Raw genomic sequence first — 17584 nt, 5'->3', positions numbered from 1 at the left:
TGTCCTTGAGTCTCATTATTTTGGGGCTCCTGTAGTTTGAAATGAAGTTTGGTTTGATGTTGTTAAGCTGCTGGGGACAAAAAGGAGCCACAGACTAGACTGACAACCTCAGGGGAGGCCTGCCTGGTGGCCGTACAAACTCAGAAACCTAAAATCACCACAAAGAATGGTCTGAAATGAAAACTTTTTTAAAAAATTGTTTTATTGCTTAAAGTATTACAAAGAGTATTATATATGTCTCCTTTTTTTTTTCTCTCCCCTTGACTTTCCCCTGGCCTCCCCTACCCCCCAGTGTCTTATGTCCATTGGTTATGCTTATATGCATGCATACAAGTCCTTCGGACCCATGCTTGGCATAGAATATACTGAAATATATTACAAATATATAATAAATAACTGTGGGAATTGTACTAGCAGAACAGAATATAAATGCTATAAACCTTATAATTAACTAAATATCACAATTTGGGGAGATAGGAGTTAGTACTATTATTCTAATGCTAATTTCCTCATCTTTCATAGTATAGGTTCAGGTTGAGAATCCAATATAAATCATGAGTTTTTTTTCCTCCTTAAATAATGATTTATATCTCTTAATATTTAAAATTTGTTTAACTTGAAAGAAATCTGGGAATCAATATTATAGGCCGACGAATGAACAGCTGTCAAAACTATAGTTTCTTTAGCTTTATTCCCTTATGTTAAAATTCAAGTAGAGCTACATAATTTAAAAATTATAAATAGGGATGATTTCATTTGGACTGCTGTTCTTTCTGTCTTACTTTCTCTGCCTTTCTGAGCTTCTATCTGTACATTAGCACAGGGGTGACTTTTAGAGTGAGAGTCTCCAGAGGATAACAACAAACATTGCTGCTTCAGGTTAGGAGATGGTGCAAATGTGATACATTTTTAATTATAAATAGTCATACATGGAGGACACCATTGGCAAATGAAGAAAAGAAAGAGTTAAAAATCATCTCTGGAAATGAGGCTAGAAATACAAGTAGTGGGACAGGATTAACCGTGGGAAAGTCTTCTATCCTCTTGGACCCCTTCAGTTCCAGATCAAAAGTCTAATAATTCTAGATTATTGAGGGCAATAGTATTTTAACAATAGTATTCAAACAATAGTATTTTAGAGAAAACAGCATTTGAACTCAGTATTGCATTAGCTGTCTGAGCTTTATAAGTAAACCTTCCTCTTAATGTAGGAGTCAACAAATAGGGCTTTTGAACACATAATTCTCTACCTCCTTTTATGGGTTTTCTTTTTCAGAAATGTTTCATGCGTTTGTTGTCAGAGACCTGAGTTCATAAGGGAAGAGAACTGGAAGGACCAGGGATCACAGTGGGACCTGAATCAGTGGCTGGGTTTACTTCCAGATACAGAAGTCCATCTGATGCTGTGATTGGACCTCTGCTCTGTTTAACAAGGGCCACTTAATGTCCAAGAAGCTCAGTTCTTTTCCAGATTCTGGATCACATCTCATCTTAGACAGCAATTTAAAGAGAAATTAGAAAGACTTCTGATAAAATATTTGGCTTCAGGGTTTATATTCAAGACCCTGGAGGAAGGGTCTGTTAAGAAGAAATAATTCTGGACTACTGGAGGAGAAACTAAGATGGCGGCATAGATAAACACCGGGAAATTGTCGCCTCACACAACAATTGAAGAATGCCGCAAGGGTCAGAGCAAACATCGTCCAGAACAACAAGAAGGCTGGCTGAGTGTAATTTCTACAACTAGAAGAAAACAGGGGCACGCTGAGAGCCAGCGGAGCTGCGGAGGTGAAGTGCAGAGGTATGGCGGCGACTCGCGCGCGCGGAAAGGGGGTGGCGCCTGAGGACGCGGCTGTCTTTTTGAATCACAAGCTCCCGACTGCTCTGAACTCCGGTTCCAGCGGGTCTCTGGGGACCCAGGGCTCATACAGGGAGAGGCTGGTCTGTCAGGCGGCAGTGGGCGAACTTGAGGGCGGCTTTCCCTCAGAGGTGCTTGCAGCCGTTACCGGGATACTGAGACACGCGGCTCCGGGCGCGGGGAATCACCATAGCTGCTTTCACCGCCCTTTGACTCCCTGAGACCCCGCCCCACCCAGGCTGCGGCAGAGGCTTTTGCATGTGAATGTACCTAACTACAGCCCAGCCAGGCAGACCCGGAACTTCCAAGAGAAGGCCCAAGGCCCCGCAGCGGCTTGCATTGCTTCACAGCTGAGCCTCTTCGTGGCTCCTGCTGTGTGGCCTCAGGCAGGGGCTGAATTAGCACCTCCTTAGATCCAGGAGCCACTCTACCCAGTGGTCAGAGGGGGACCATTCTCCCACTTCAGACACAGCTGATTCCCACAGCCAATTGGCCTGGAGGTCAATTCCTCCCAGTGATCCTACAACAACCAAGGCACCAAGAGTGCACCAAGAGTGTCTACCCCAGGTAACTGGGGAGGCTGAGCCACTGGGCCCTACAGGACACCTGGCGCGCAGGGCCACTCTATCAACACAGGGAAGCAGCCAAAATGCGGAGACAAAGAAAAAGGTCACAAATGGCAGAAACGGAGGAAAGCAAACGACTGGATATAGAGTTCAAGGCCACGTTTATAAGGTTTTTCAAGAATTTTATGGAAACCGCCGATAAATTTAATGAATCCCTCAAGGAGTATAGTGAGACCATGGAGGACATGAAAAAGGACCAACTAGAAATTAAGCATACACTGACTGAAATAAAGAATAATTTACAGAGATCCAACAGCAGACAAGAGGATCCCAAGAATCAAGTCAAAGATTTGAAATACAAAGAAACAAAAAATACCCAACCGAAAAAGAAAAAAGAAAAGAGATTCCAAAAATATGAAGATAGTGTAAGGAACCTCTGGGACAACTTCAAGCGTACCAACATCAGAATTATAGGGGTACCAGAAGGAGAGAGAGGGCAAGATATTGAAAACCTATTTGAAGAAATAATGACAGAAAACTTCCCCTACCTGGTGAAAGAAATGGACTTACAAGTCCAGGAAGCACAGAGAACCCCAAACAAAAGGAATCCAAAGAGGACCACACCAAGACACATCATAATTAAAATGCCAAGAGCAAAAGACAAAGAGAGAATCTTAAAAGCAGCAAGAGAAAGACAGTCAGTTACCTACAAGGGAGTACCCATTCGACTGTCAGCTGATTTCTCAACAGAAACCATGCAGGCCAGAAGAGAGTGGCAAGAAATATTCAAAGAGATGACTAGCAAGAACCTGCAACCAAGATTACTTTATCCAGCAAAGCTATCATTCAGAATGGAAGGTCAGATAAAGAGCTTCACGGATAAGAAAAAGCTAAAGGAGTTCATCACCACCAAACCAGCATTATATGAAATGCTGAAAGATATTCTTTAAGAAGAGGAAGAAGAAAAAGGAACTCTTACCATTTGCCACAGCATGGATGGAACTGGAGAGTGGATAAATACCACAGGATCTCACTCATTTGTGGAATATAATGAACAACATAAACTGATGAACAAGGACTGATCCAGAGACGTAGAGGCATTGATTGGACTGTCGGGCCTTGGAGGGAAGGTAGGGGAGGGTGGGGGCAAGGGGGAAAGATCAACCAAAGGACTTATATGCAAGCATATAGGCCTAACCAATGGACACGGACAACGGGGGGGTGAGGGGATGAGCGGGGGGGGGGGGGGAGGGGTAGAGGGTACACATATGTAATATCTTAATCAATAAAAAATATTAAAAAAAAAAGAAGAAATAATTCTGCTCAAAAGAATAGGAGCCACAGGAGGGAATTCGGTTATCTTGGGAGCTGGTTATCCATAAACTTCTGGCTGACAGAATCTTTCTCTTAATCACCGTGACCTGACTAGTTTAACATACTGCCTGGCATAAAGGAGAAACACAGTAGTTGATGAATGAAAAATAATTAACTAAATATATAAAAACAAGAAAGAGTCCCATTTGGTTCTTACTGGGGAGCAAATTGCACCCTTGATGTTGGAAATGAAGAAGTCACTGGAGTGGTGAAAAAATTTAGTGCTATTAGGAATTGGCTGAGGTATGAAACTAGGGCTTCTTCAACATCTTCCCGTCAACTTGCCTTAAGGGTCTTGGAATTCTCTTTTTAGAGATTTATTCATAATGGGGATGTGGCAGAAGTGGGACCACCACATCTAACACACCTGCTTCTGCATAGAACAACCAGGAAAGCTAAAACAGACACCCTCCCAACAACAACAGTCAACACCCTCCCCCCGAACAGTAATGACAAAACAGTAAATTAAGCAAAATGCCTCCCAAAAATTAGATGTCATGTTATATTGATGATGTGATATTTCCCCAGAGTTAAATTATTCTATTAAATATCGATTATCTTTTATAAAAAGATCTCTGTCTATTTATTGAACCTTTTGGGGGGTTATATCAGAATCTTCTACCTTGAAAGGATTAAAATAGAGACCTTCCAAGCCAATGAGTAAGAACAACTTCCTTCCACCTACAGAACATCTTGCTGCCAAGGTAAGAAATGACAGACCAATACTATTTATGCCAAAGATGGCATTTCTTGGGCCCCAAATGATATGTCTGGAAACCCTCTATTTACTGACTTTGTTCTTATTGCTAAATTATCTTTTGTTACAAATAAAGTTCACTGTAGTTCGCCTTTGGATGGAGAAAAACCATTTGCAAAGTCTCTCTGCTATCCCTTCTTGAGCTATTTTAGTATGAAGGTTTGGAAATTGATTTTTTAATAACTTAGGAGGAATATATCAACAGCCTGTCTATAGTTTTTTTGGCCATCATATACAAAATCGTGGAAATTTAGCTGCTTCTGATGTAGTCGTGTTGGGCCTTTGCATTTAGCTGGCATTTTCGTATATGGGGTGAAGGCATTTTTTTTTTATGGATTTATATTGTGTGTGTGTTTTTTTAATTGTTTTATTGCTTGAAGTATTGCAAAGGATATTACATATGTGTCCTTTTTTCCCCCCTGCCCTTGACAATCCCCTGGCCTCCCCTACCCCCCAGAGTCTTATGTCCATTGGTTATGCTTATATGCATGCATACAAGTCCTTCGGTTGATCTCTTACCTCCCTCCCTCCTGCACCCCAACCCTCCCCGGCCTTCCCGCTGCAGTTTGACAATCTGTTTGAGGCAGCTCTGCCTCTGTATCTATTATTGTTCATAAGTTTATAATGGTCTTTATTATCCATGAATGAGTGAGATCGTGTGGTATTTTTCCATCATTGACTGGCTTATTTCACTTAGCATAATGCTCTCCAGTTCCATCCATGCCATTGCAAATGGTAAGAGTTCCTTCCTTTTTAGAGCAGCATAGTATTCCATCGTGTAGATGTACCACTGTTTTCTAATCCATTCATCTACTGATGGGCACTTAGGCTGTTTCCAGATCTTAGCTATGGTGAATTGTGCTGCTATGAACATATGGGTGCACATATCCTTTCTGATTGGTATTTCTGGTTTCTTGGGTGAAATGAAAACTTTATATGGTGGGTAGTCATGTCCTAGGCCTGTATCTTCCCTGACAAAGGTTAATCTTTACTTTGAATTTCATGTAACCAACTCGAGTCTTCTCTTTTGATTGTAAATGTATAAAATAAGGGGCAAAACTGCCATTCTCTGGACCATTGTCTTAGTCCCTTGAGATTTTGCTTCCAGGCAGATTATTGACAGTTTGGCTGACAGAAATTCTTCACAGGTTTGAATGTTTCTTACTTTGACATTTACTTGATGTAGTCAGCAGAATTCCAAAGAAGCTCACCCAGGGGAGATTAAAAGCTTCTGAAATTTTGGCTACTTGAATTTGATTATACTTTTAGCTACGTTACCCCAGTCCAGAACACTGGGGATGACAAGCACAATGGCAATGCTGTAGTATAGCCCAAATGTACACATGGATTTTTATTATTTTCCCAGGGAAATTGGTCTCTCAGTCACTATGTAATTCAGAGGGAATTCCCCATTGGGAATTATTTTTACTTACAGCAATTTACCAACCCTAAAGGCTGTTGTTCCCCAGCAGGGAATGCCTTAACCCAGAGAAAACATAAAAATCACTAATATATATATTTGTATTCCTGAAATGGTGGCATTGGGATAAAATCCAGTTGCCATACCACAAATGGACCTAAAGCAGTGATGGGAAACCTTTGGAGCTCAGCGTGTCAGCATTTTGAAAAACCCTAACTTAACTCTGGTGCCGTGTCACATATAGAAGTTTTTTGATATTTGCAACCATAGTAAAACAGAGACTTATATTTTTGATATTTATTTTACATATTTAAATGCTATTTTACAAAGAAAAATCAACCAAAAAAATGAGTTTGCATGTCACCTCTGACACGCATGTCATAGGTTCGCCATCACTGACCTAAAGGAAGTAGGAAATGTCCTTGGGATCCATGGAGTGGCTTTCTGGGTTACATTTTGGACAGTTAGAACATCTGTTGTGCACTTTATGAGCTACTGTAGGAGAAGGTGTCCAGTAATATTGTTTACTCCATGAGATCATCTTTCAGGACCCCAATGTGGTAGTTCATATATAAGTTGAAGTACAGGGAATTGGGACTCTAGAGGTAAAATAGATTTCTGATTGGTTCTAAGGCATATCTGTCTGTCTGGGTCAAAGGTGCCCCCTTTTTGTTGCCATAGTATTTATTCATAGCTCTCTATTGAAAATGGAAAAGATAGTCTTTTTTTTTTTTATTTAACAGAAAGTAAAGAACTTCTTAGGTTTGGATAACTTGATTGTTCAGTGCTGCCTGCTTAGCTGCAGCATTTGAAAAATGATTTCCTTTTGCTTTCATGGTGGTAACTTTAGAATGTCCTGGGGATTTGATCATTGTCCATTGTTTGGTGTTTAAAAATTTTGCAAATAATTTTCCATTTTTATGGACTTTCCTGAGGAAGTTAAGAAGCCTTGCTGTCTGCATAACATTCCAAAGTCATAAGCTAATTTTCCTATTTATTTTTCAGATAAGGTTTATCTGTGAACCAAATTAAGTCAGTATTATCAATAAGAGTTTCCTGAAAATCATCCCTAGGAACAAGAAGTGGTTAGTAAACTAAATACAATTCTGGGTGTCTTTTTTTTTTTTGGTAAAGAGGGTAACAAAGTTTTGTAGGGTTAAGGCAATTACACTGAGTTAAAACAATGTAATGTGTAGAAAGTAGGAGCATTTTATGAGAAGTCAATCGACTGACAGAGAAGTGTTGAGTGTGATGAGAGTTCAGTGAAGATTCAACAGATTCGGAACATAAATAGTTAAAGGAGAGCCCATGAAAATATCTTTGGTCTGTTTATGTAATACTAGAGGCCCAGTGCACAAAAATTTGTGCACTTGGGGGGGGGGAGGAGGTCCCTCAGCCCGGCCTATGCCCTCTCACAGTCTGGGACCCCTCAGGGGATGACACCCTGCTGGCTTAGGCCCGCTCCCTGGGGGATTGGGCCTAAGATGGCAATCATACATCCCTCTGGCAGCCCGGCAGCACTCGGGGGATGTCCATGTGCCAGTGGGGAGCAGGCCTAAATTGCAGTCGGACATCCTTAGCGCTGCTGAGGAGGCAGGAGAGGCTCCCACCACCACCGCTGTACTGGCAGCCATCAGCCTGGCTTGTGGCTGAGTAGAGCTCCCCTCTGTGGGAGCTCACTGACCACCAGGGGGCAGCTCCTGCATTGAGCGTCTGACCCCTGGTGGTCAGTGTGTGTCATAGTGAACAGTCATTCCCAGTCTTTCTGCTGTTAGGGTCAATTTGCATATTACCCTTTTATTATATAGGATAGAGGCCTGGTGCCTGGGTGGGGGCCGGCTGGTTTGCCCGGAAGGGTGTCCCGGATCAGGGTGGTGGTCCTGCTTGGATGCCTGGCCAGCCTGGATGAGGGGACGATGGTTGTTTGCAGCTGGTCACATCCCCTTCAGGGTTGGGGGGTCCCCACTGGGGTGCCTGGTCAGTCTGGGTGAGGGGCTGAGGGCCGTTTTCAGGCTGGTGGGTTATTGTAGCTCCCAACCTCTCCTTTTTTTCTTTTTTTAATTCTAGGATTTATTTACCTTCTATGGCTGTCACTGGAAATAAGAGCGGGCTTTAGTTCTGAGGCTCGACTCCAGCTCTGAGACCTCGGCTGCTGAAAGCAGGTATCTGGGTTTGTTTGGCTTTTATAATTGAAACACTGTTGCAGCTTCAGCTCTGAGGCCCGGCTGGCTGAAAGCAGGTTTCTGGGTTTGTTTAGCTTCTATAATTGCAACATTGTTTCTTAGATTGCAGCTCAGAGCGGGGCTGCGGCAGGCAGGGAACCTTGGCTTCCTCCATCACTGGAGCAAGTAAGCCTCATGTTCACTTCAGCTGCCTGGCTGCCAGCCGCTATCTTGGTTGGCAGTTAATTTGCATATCGTCCTGATTAGTCAATGGGAAGCATGTTGGAGGTACAGTTAATTACCATGTTTGTCTATTATTAGATAGGACTAGAGGCCCGGTGCAAAAATATTTGTGCACTCGAGGGGGTCCCTCAGCCCGTCCTATGCCCTCTTGCAGTCTGGGACCCCTCAGGGGATGTCTACTTGCTGGCTTAGGCCCGCTCCCTGGAGGATCGGGCCCAAGCTGGCAGTCAGACATCCATCCCTCTGGCAGCCCAGCAGCCCTCGGGGGATGTCCACTTACCAGCGGGGAGCAGACCTAAGCTGAAGTTGGACATCCTTAGTGCTGCTGAGGAGGTGAGAGAGGCTCCCGCCACCACCACTGTGCTGGCAGCCATCAGCCTGGCTTGTGGCTGACCAGAGCTCCCCCTGTGAGAGTGCACTGACCACCAGGGGGCAGCTCCTGCATTGAGCATCTGCACCCTGGTGGTCAGTGTGTGTCATAGTGACCAGTCATTCCCAGTCTTTCTGCTGTTAGGGTCAATTTGCATATTACTCTTTTATTATATAGGATAGAGGCCTGGTGCACGTGTGGGGGCCAGCTGGTTTGTCCTGAAGGGTGTCCCGGATCAGGTGGGGGTCCCACTGGGGTGCCTGGCCAGCCTGGATGAGGGGATAATGGCTGTTTGCAGCTGGTCACACCCCCTTCAGGGTGGGGGTCCCCACTGGGGTGCCTGGCCAGCCTGGGTGAGGGGATGATGGCTGTTTTCAAGCTGGCCACACCCCCTGTAGGGTGGGATTCCCCATTGGGGTTACTGGCTGCCATCTTGGTTGGGTTAATTTGCATATAGTCGCTCTGATTGGCTGTTGGGCATGGCTTAAGGTGTAGCAAAGGTATGGTCAATTTGCATGTTTGTCTTTTATTAGTTTAGATAGCTGTAGTAGAGAGCACCCTTTTACAGGAATGGAGCTTTTTCCTACTGAATGTAGTTGCTGACTATAATACCCTGTAGGCCTATGATGATCTCCATGTTTCTGAATTAGAACTTCTAAAGCATTTCCTTTACTTTCATGTGTGGAAAGGAAGGAGGGGAGTTTATAATTTGGATGTCCCAGAGCAGGAGTTTTAGACAATACTTCCTTTAGAGCAGTGGTTCTCATCCTGTGGGTCGCAACCCCTATGAGGGTCGAAAGACCCTTTCACAGGGGTCACCTAAGACCACTGGAAAACACATATATAATTACATATTGTTTTCATGATTAATCACTATGCTTTAATTATGTTCAATTTGTAACAATGAAAATACATCCTGCATATCTGATATTTACATTAGGATTCATAACAGTAGCCAAATTATAGTTATGAAGTAGCAATGAAAATAATTTTATGGTTGGGGGTCACCACAACAGGAGGAACTGTATTAAAGGGTCGCGGCATTAGGAAGGTTGAGAACCACTGCTTTAGAGCCTCTACAGCTTGTTTCCCTTTGGTGTTTTATTTAATTGATTAGATTGATTTTACTTTATATATATATTTTATTGATTTCAGGGAGAAGGGAGAGGGAGAAAGAGATAAAAATATCAATGATGAGAAACAATCATTGATTGGCTGCCTTCTGCAGGCTCCCTACTGGGGATCAAACCTGAAACATCGGAACATGCCCTGACCTAGAATTCAACTGACAACATCTTGATGCATGGGATGATGCTCAACCAACTGAGCCACACTGGCTAGGGCCATAGCGGCATTATTCACAATCGCCAAGAGGTAGAAGCAACTCAGTGTCCATGGATGGATGAATGAATGAACAAAATGTGATTTATACATACAATGGAACATTGTTCCACCTTAAAAGAGAAGGAATTTTTGACATATGCTACTACATGGATGAAACTTGAGGATATTTTTCTAAGTGAAATAAGTCTGTTACAAAAGGGTAAACACTGGATGATTCTATGTATATCAGGTTCCTAGGGTAGGCAAATTCAGAGAGAGAAAGTCTCTGCCAGAAGCTGGGGGAAAGGAGATGGGCCTCACTGTTTAATGGCACAGAGTTTCGGTTTTGCAAGGTGAAAAGAGTTCTGTGGGTGGATGGTCCCATAGTAGAACAACAATGTGAAGATACTTAATACATAGTGTTTCAAACTGTACACTTAAGTGTTTAATTCCATGTTATGTCTGTATTACCACAGTAAACAAAGGAGCTGTGCATGATGACTCTTATCTTTGGGTGGAGTTTCCAATAACTTTGTTTTGTTTATTTTCTAATTTCCCAAACTGGTATATATATATTTGTTATGTGCTTTCAAATTATTTGAGCTAAAAACATACATGCATATCCTATCTAATAAAAGAGAAACATGGTAATTGGCGTACGACCACTACCCTTCCCATTGGCTAATCAGGGCAATATGCAAATTAACTGCCAGCCAAGATGGCGGCCGGCAGCCAGGCAGCTTGAAACTAACATGAGGCTTGCTTGCTTCAGTGACGGAGGGCTCCAACGTTCCCTGCCTGCCGCTGCAGGCCTCTGGGCTGCAACTCTAAGCAACTATGTAACAAATATAGAAGCTAAACAAAACCCCAGAAACCTGCTTTAGTCCCGGGCTTCAGCCAGCAGAATCGCAACATTGTAAGCAAAGGCCAGAAACCTACCTTCAGCAGCGGAGGCCTAAGAGCTGGAGCCAAGCCTCAAAGCTAAAGCTGGCCCAGAATAAAAAGAGAAAAAGGAAAAAAAAGCAGTTGGGAGCTTCAGTCACCCCCAGCCTGAAAACAGCCCTCAGCCCCTCACCCAGACTGGCCAGGCACCCCAGTGGGGACCCCCACCCTGAAGGGTGTGTGACCAGCTGCAAATAGCCATCATCCCCTCACCCAGGCTGGATAAGCACCCCAGTGGGGACCCCCACCCTGAAGGGTGTGTGACCAGCTACAAACAGCCATCATCCTCTCACCCAGGCTGGCCAGGCACCCCAGTGGGGACCCCCACCCTGATCCAGGACACCCTTCAGGGCAAACCAGCCAGCACCCACCCGTGCACCAGGCCTCTACCTTATATAGTAAAAGGGTAATATGCCTCCCAGCACCGGGATCAGCGTGACAGGGGGCAGCGCCCAAACCCCCTGATCGCCCTGCGGCTCTGTGTGTGACAGGGGGCGGGGCCACAACCTCCCTATCCACCCTGCTCTGTTCGTGACAGGGGAAGGCGCCCCAACCCCCTGATCAGCCCTGCTCTGTGCCTGATAGGGGGGAGCTCCCCAACCCCCTGATCGCCCTGCGGCTCTGTGTGTGACAGGGTGTGGTGCCCCAACCTCCCCCGCCCCCCACGGGCCCTGCTCTGTTTGTGATGTGGTAGAGCCATAACCTCCCTGCCTTGAGTGTGAGAGTGGCGGAGCCCCAACCCCCTGATCGGCCCTGCTCTGTGGGTGATAGAGGGCGGCGCCCCAACCCCCTGATGGGCCCTGCTCTGTGCATGACAGGGGGTGGCGCCCCAACTCTCCAATAGGCCCTGCTCTGAGCCCAACCAGGGGCTGCACCTAGGGATTGGGCCTGCCCTCTGCCACCCGGGAGCAGGCCTAAGCCAGCAGGGCGTTATCTCCCAAGGGGTCCCAGACTGCGAGAGGGCACAGGCCGGGCTGCGGGACACCCCTCCCCCCCGAGCGCACAAATTTTTGTGCACCGGGCCTCTAGTCCTATATAATAAAAGAGAATCATGGTAATTAGCCGTAACTTCACTACCCTTCCCATTGGCTAATCAGGGTGATATGCAAACTAACTGCCAACCAAGATGGTGGCCAGCAGCCAGGCACTGAAGTGAACAGGATGCTTGCTTGCTGCAGTGACGGAGGAAGCCAAGGTTCCCCGCCTGCTGCTGCCGGCCTCTCAGCTGCAACTCTAAGAAACATTGTTGCAAATATAGAAGGTAAATATTCCCCAGAAACCTGCTTTCAGCCAGCCGGGCTTCAGCCAGCAGGATCGCAACAGTGTTACAATTATAGAACCCAAAGAAACCCAGATCCCTGCTTTCAGCAGCCGAGGTCTCAGAGTTGCAGCTGGGCCTCAGAGCTCAAACCAGCTCTCAGCTCCAGTGACAGCCATAGAAGGTAAATAAATTCCAAAATAAAAACGGAAAAAGAAAAAAGGAGTGGTTGGGAGCCTCAGTTGCCCGCCAGCCTAAAAACAGCCACCATCCCCTCACCCAGACTGGCCAGGCATGCCAGTGGGGACCCCCACCCTGAAGCAACAAGATGGCAGCTAATTTGCATACTGAAGGCAGGCGGCAGCGGGAAAGGCTGTCCACGGTCCAGGACCCGGATCTGTGACCCTGCTGGGTGGGGGCCAGTGCTTGAGGCTGTCCGCGGTCCCGGGACCCGGATCTGTGACCCTGCCGGGTGGGGGGCAGTGCTTGAGGCTGTCCACGGTCTGGAACCCAGATCTGTGACCCTGCTGGGTGGGGGGCAGTGCTTGAGGCTGTCCCCCGTCTGGGACCCGGATCCGTGACTTGGTGGGTGGTGGGGAGTGCTTGAGGCTGTCAGCGGTCTGGGACCCGGATCCATATCCTGGCAGGTGGGGGGCAGCGCTTGAGGCTGTCCGCGGTCCTGGGACCAGGATCTGTGACCCTGCCGGGCGGGGGGCAGTGCTTGAGGCTGTCCATGGGACCAAGACATGGATCTGGAACCCTGCCGGGAGGGGGACAGTGCTTGAGGCTGTCCATGGGACCAAGACATGGATCTGTGACCCTGCTGGGCAGGGGGCAGCGCTTGAGACTGTCCGCAGTCTTGGGACCTGGATCTGTGACCCTTCCCGGCGGGGTGGCAGCTCGCACAGGGCCGGATCGGCCGGGGTTGGGCAGGGCAGGATGCCTGGCTTCAGCCCAGCCCCAGTCACTCTGGGCAGGTGAGCAGCACAGAGAGCCTCTGGACAGGGGAGGCAGGCCGGCGGTGGGCGGCCTGTACTCCCCACATGGCGGTGGTGACAGCTGTGAGCGCGCCAAGTGGAGCCTGCAGGCTGAGCTGAAGGAGCGCCAGCAGGCCATCAGTGCCCAGAAGTGGCTGCTCAAGATCCGCCTCCTGGCCCAGAAGGTGCAGGATCGCAGGGACAGCCACCGTGGCGGGCCAGACTGACGTCCTCCTGGCCGCACCATGGGGGTTTGCGGATCTGCAAAGCCAGAGACTCCAGTGTGCACATCCCCCCTGGCATGTGAACATCCCCCAGCACACTGTCACCCTCCCGGGCTTGCAACAGTTGCAAACCAAGGCGTGCACAAGTTCCCCCCGCCTCTCCACTGCACTTCCATCAACCCAGCATGCCTAACACCCCTACAGGATGTGCACACATCCCCTCTGATGCGCTCACGTCCTTTGGAGAGTGTCTGGGTGTTCTGGGTGCTGAGAGTGGGCGCCTGTGAGATGATAGTGAGAGGGCGGAGTGGTGATGCCCTGTTCCCACAGAGGCCAGTGTAGCTACAAGATCACCTCTGGGGGTTAATGCAGGTGCTGAGGCAGGAGCGGGTGCAGACAGACACACCTGGTGGGCGCGGGCAGCCCTCGCCGAGGTGCCTTCGGTCAATGTTCAAGATCAAGAACCCAGAGGTGGAGAGGAATTCCGTCCTCTCAGTGAAACAGTGGGATAGTCCGGGTGACTGTAGAGAAGGAATGTGCACTTTGGGTGCCAGCACCCATGAGCGAAGGCTGCCCTGACTGAGCCTCGCTTGCTTGGGGCCTAGTGCACTCCTGCCAGGCAGCGGGTGACAGGACGTGCTTTTCCGAATTAATGAGAGAAAATGTTGATTCTCCTGCTGCCCATGAAGGTGGAAAGTGAAGTGGGGAGACATGTGGGGAGTGAGCGAGGTTCACTGTCTGGGGTTCCAAATCTGCTGTTGGTTTCTTTCACCGCTGACTAGAAATATACAGGGTGTCCCCCCAAAATGTATACACACTTTGAATACCTACTAATTCCAATGGTTTTAAGCATAAGAAAGAAACAACAATGGAGCTGTTATCTGTTAAAAGTGTGGGCACAAACAGGTAGTTGGACATTCCCTGAGGGGTCTCAGATTGGAGAGGGTGAAGGCCAGACTGAGGGGCCCCTTTCCCCTCCTACCCCAGTGCACGAATTTCGTGCACCGGGCTACTAGTAAGAAAGAATAAAATAATAGAGAAAAGTAGCTTCCAGAGTTATGCAATTATAGATGATTTGTCTTTTCTTTCCCAAAATGACCTCAATTGTAACAGCAAAGTGACTCCAGAAAACAGAGGTTTAGTAATAAACTTAACTTTTTACTTGGCAGTAGCCCAGCCAATAAAATAACCATAGTTTTATTAAATAAGGTTTTAAAAAAATAAAACAATGCTAAACTTATAATAATTTGCTAAAATTTTAAGAAGCAATGGTGACCTATAAAAGTTTTCATTCAGTAATAAGCCTTCTTTGAGGGTCATCTGTTCTTCTCTTTTCCTACTTTCCAGGGTGCATGTGGATGGATCTGCTGATCCTTTCCTGGGGGGATGCATTTTATCGCAGCCATGAGAGAGGCGAGGCTGGACCCAGAGCAGCGCCTTTGGTGTCCAGTGCCCACGTGTTGACAGTAGATTCCAGCTGTGTGTTTTCTGTCTGTGCCATGGGACCTCTTGACGGCTCTCCAGCTAAGTCTCGGTGAATTTCTTTGGAGTCCCCCTGATTCAAAAAGAAATTTTTTCTTTTCCATGTAGCCCCTATTTTAGGTCAGACTATCTCAAACCAACCCTCCTGATTTGGTGAGATCTCCCAGCTATTTTTACATGACATGGTGACCAAAATGTAATGTTTATTTATAGAGAACTACATTCTTTTTTTTTTTTTTTTGTTAGAACAACTCAGCAAAATAAAATTCCTGTTTATTGTGGACAACATTGTTTCACACATACATCAAACAGGCCAAAAAAAAATAAACAGCAATTTCATAGACAAAAAAAGGGAAAAAAAGAAACCTTTTTATCTTTGGCCTTTTTAACCATCTCATACAAACCAACTACTTATAGTACAGCTAAGTACATACACAAAAAGTTACTGGAATGCTCGGAATAAGATTGTTTTTTTTTTTGTTGTTGTTTTTGCTTTTTTTACAAGGTTTTTTTTCTCCTTTGAGATTATAATGAACATGGTCACACCACAAGTAAAGTCAGAAGTAGGACAGAGAATGCTCCAAAGGCTGGTTTGGTCATCCCAAGATCATTAAAAATGGCTGACCCCTAACAATATGTACAAAAATATAAAATGTAAATAAAAAATACAAACAAATTTTCCTTTTTAAAGTACCTTTAAGAAAAAAAGCAGAGCAGGGCCTTGGAAGTTTTGGCTCTTTTTTCCTCCCCTGTTGCAAATTCACGTTGTGGTTTTGGTTGGGTGGTGGAGAGTGCGTGTCATCTGCAGGTGGCGCTGCCTGAGGTGGGTGGGTGGGCAGGTGGGCGGGAGTCTCTACTCAAAGGTGACCACGTTTAGATTCTGAGACGGAAAGTGGAGGGTGAATAGGTCACCGAGGCCTTTAACTTTTCCTTTTTTTGCTGTCTAGTCATCCTCATCGGTCTTCTGCTTCTTGGTGTCAACATCCTCATCCTCATCATCTTCAGCTGCCCGTTTGCCTGTAGCTGCCTCAGCCGCCTCATCTTCATCTCCATCCTCTTCCTCACCATCACCTTCCTCTTCCTCCTCCTCCTCCCCCTCCTCCTCCTCCTCTTCCTCCTCCTCCTCCTCCTCCTCCTCCTCCTCCTCCTCCTCCTCCTCCTCCTCCTCCTCCTCCTCCCCTCCTTCTTCCTCTTCTTCATCTACCTCATTATCAGCCTCCTGCTCCCCATTTTCCTCATTAGCGTTCCCATTCGCAGGTGCATCTCTTCCATTCTCTGCCTCCTCCACAACTTCCTTCTTCTCCTTTAAGTCCTTGGTGGTGATCTCGGAGCTGGTGTCCACGGCCATGTCTGACATGGTGGGGCACGCCGGTGATCCTATGCAGCGGATTTTTTAAAAAAAAGCGAGAGTTGGAGGACTCTGGCGAAGAAGCTGCCGGAGTCCGCGGCGGTGGAGGAGGCGCGCGGCGGCGGAGGTGGTTGCAGCGAGCCGAGAGGGAGCCACAGGAACAATAAAAGATGGCTTATCAGAGCAGCCAGTGGGCGAGAACTACATTCTTTATTCATAGAAGATGGTTTACAAATCACAGTCAAACTTTGGTTCTTGAACAACTCCAATCTTGAACAATTCAGTTTTCAAGCAAGTTGTTCACAGAAAAAAATATCTCAGTCGTTCAGCAAAACTTTAGTTCTTGACCCAACAAGCCTTTCATGCTGATACTTCAACATGACAAAAAGTGTCTTTCAGGAGACCAAAGAGAGAATGCTCAAGTATGAGTCAGTTTATGGCTATCCCTCAAGTTGTCAACATCTCAGGAAACTGTTCTCTCTCTCTCTCTCTCTCTCTCTCTCTCTCTCTCTCTCTCTCTCTCTATATATATATATATATATATATATATATATATATATATATATATATATATATATTGCTTTTCTTGGTGTTGAAATTGAGGATTAACAAAATTTTAAGACATGAAGAGGCCATCAATGTTGCTAAGGGTGTGAAAGGGCTCATGAACAATGATCACAGGCAATTGAAGAGTAAGAAAAATGGTTGATTTGTATAAATGGAAAGCAGTTAGCTGCTCACAGCATTTCAGAGGCAGTGACATGTGAAAAAGCGAAGAAGCTGCGCACTGACCTCCTGAAAGACACCTGGAATCAGTGCTGAAAGTGATTCCTTTAAGGCTAGTAGGGGTTGGTTTGGTAAATTTAAGAAAAGAGTGTTTATAGATTAAACAGTACTTTAGATATGTGCTGTGTATGAGAAAGGTTAAAATGAAATCATTTGGGGGTCTGGAACAGATTAATTCAATTTACATTGTTTCTAATGGGAAAAATGATTTGTTTTCAAACACACTGCTTCTCGAACTAGAATGAATTAAGTTGGAGTACTGACGTTCCACTGTGTATTAGACATACAACATGTAGGGAGAACCAGCAGCAATAGGGAGGTTATGTAATGATTCAGGCTCTGGAATCACACTGCCAGTTCTAGTCCTGACTTCATCAATGACAACTGCCTGTTGGATCTGGAATAAGCTCAGTGATCCTCTAAAGCAGCGGTTCTCAACCTGTGGGTTGCGACTTCTTTGGCGGTCGAACGACCCTTTCACAGGGGTCGCCTAA

General features: G+C 46.1%; 1 protein-coding gene across 1 annotated transcript; it reads right to left on the bottom strand.

Moving 5' to 3' along the window:
• Nucleotides 1-15178: 15178 nt before the first annotated feature.
• LOC132230659 (prothymosin alpha-like) lies at nt 15179-16463 on the bottom strand. Its single transcript, XM_059688441.1, has one exon. It carries the CDS (start codon nt 16311-16313, stop codon nt 15900-15902), a length of 414 nt encoding a protein of 137 aa, XP_059544424.1. The 5' UTR covers nt 16314-16463; the 3' UTR covers nt 15179-15899.
• Nucleotides 16464-17584: the final 1121 nt, after the last annotated feature.

The sequence above is a fragment of the Myotis daubentonii genome, chromosome 3 (genome assembly GCF_963259705.1).
Source record: "Myotis daubentonii chromosome 3, mMyoDau2.1, whole genome shotgun sequence".
In the NCBI taxonomy this organism is placed as follows: Eukaryota; Metazoa; Chordata; class Mammalia; order Chiroptera; family Vespertilionidae; genus Myotis; species Myotis daubentonii.
The sequence above is the reverse complement of the archived record's forward strand: the minus strand, read 5'-3'. Positions and strand labels throughout refer to the sequence as shown.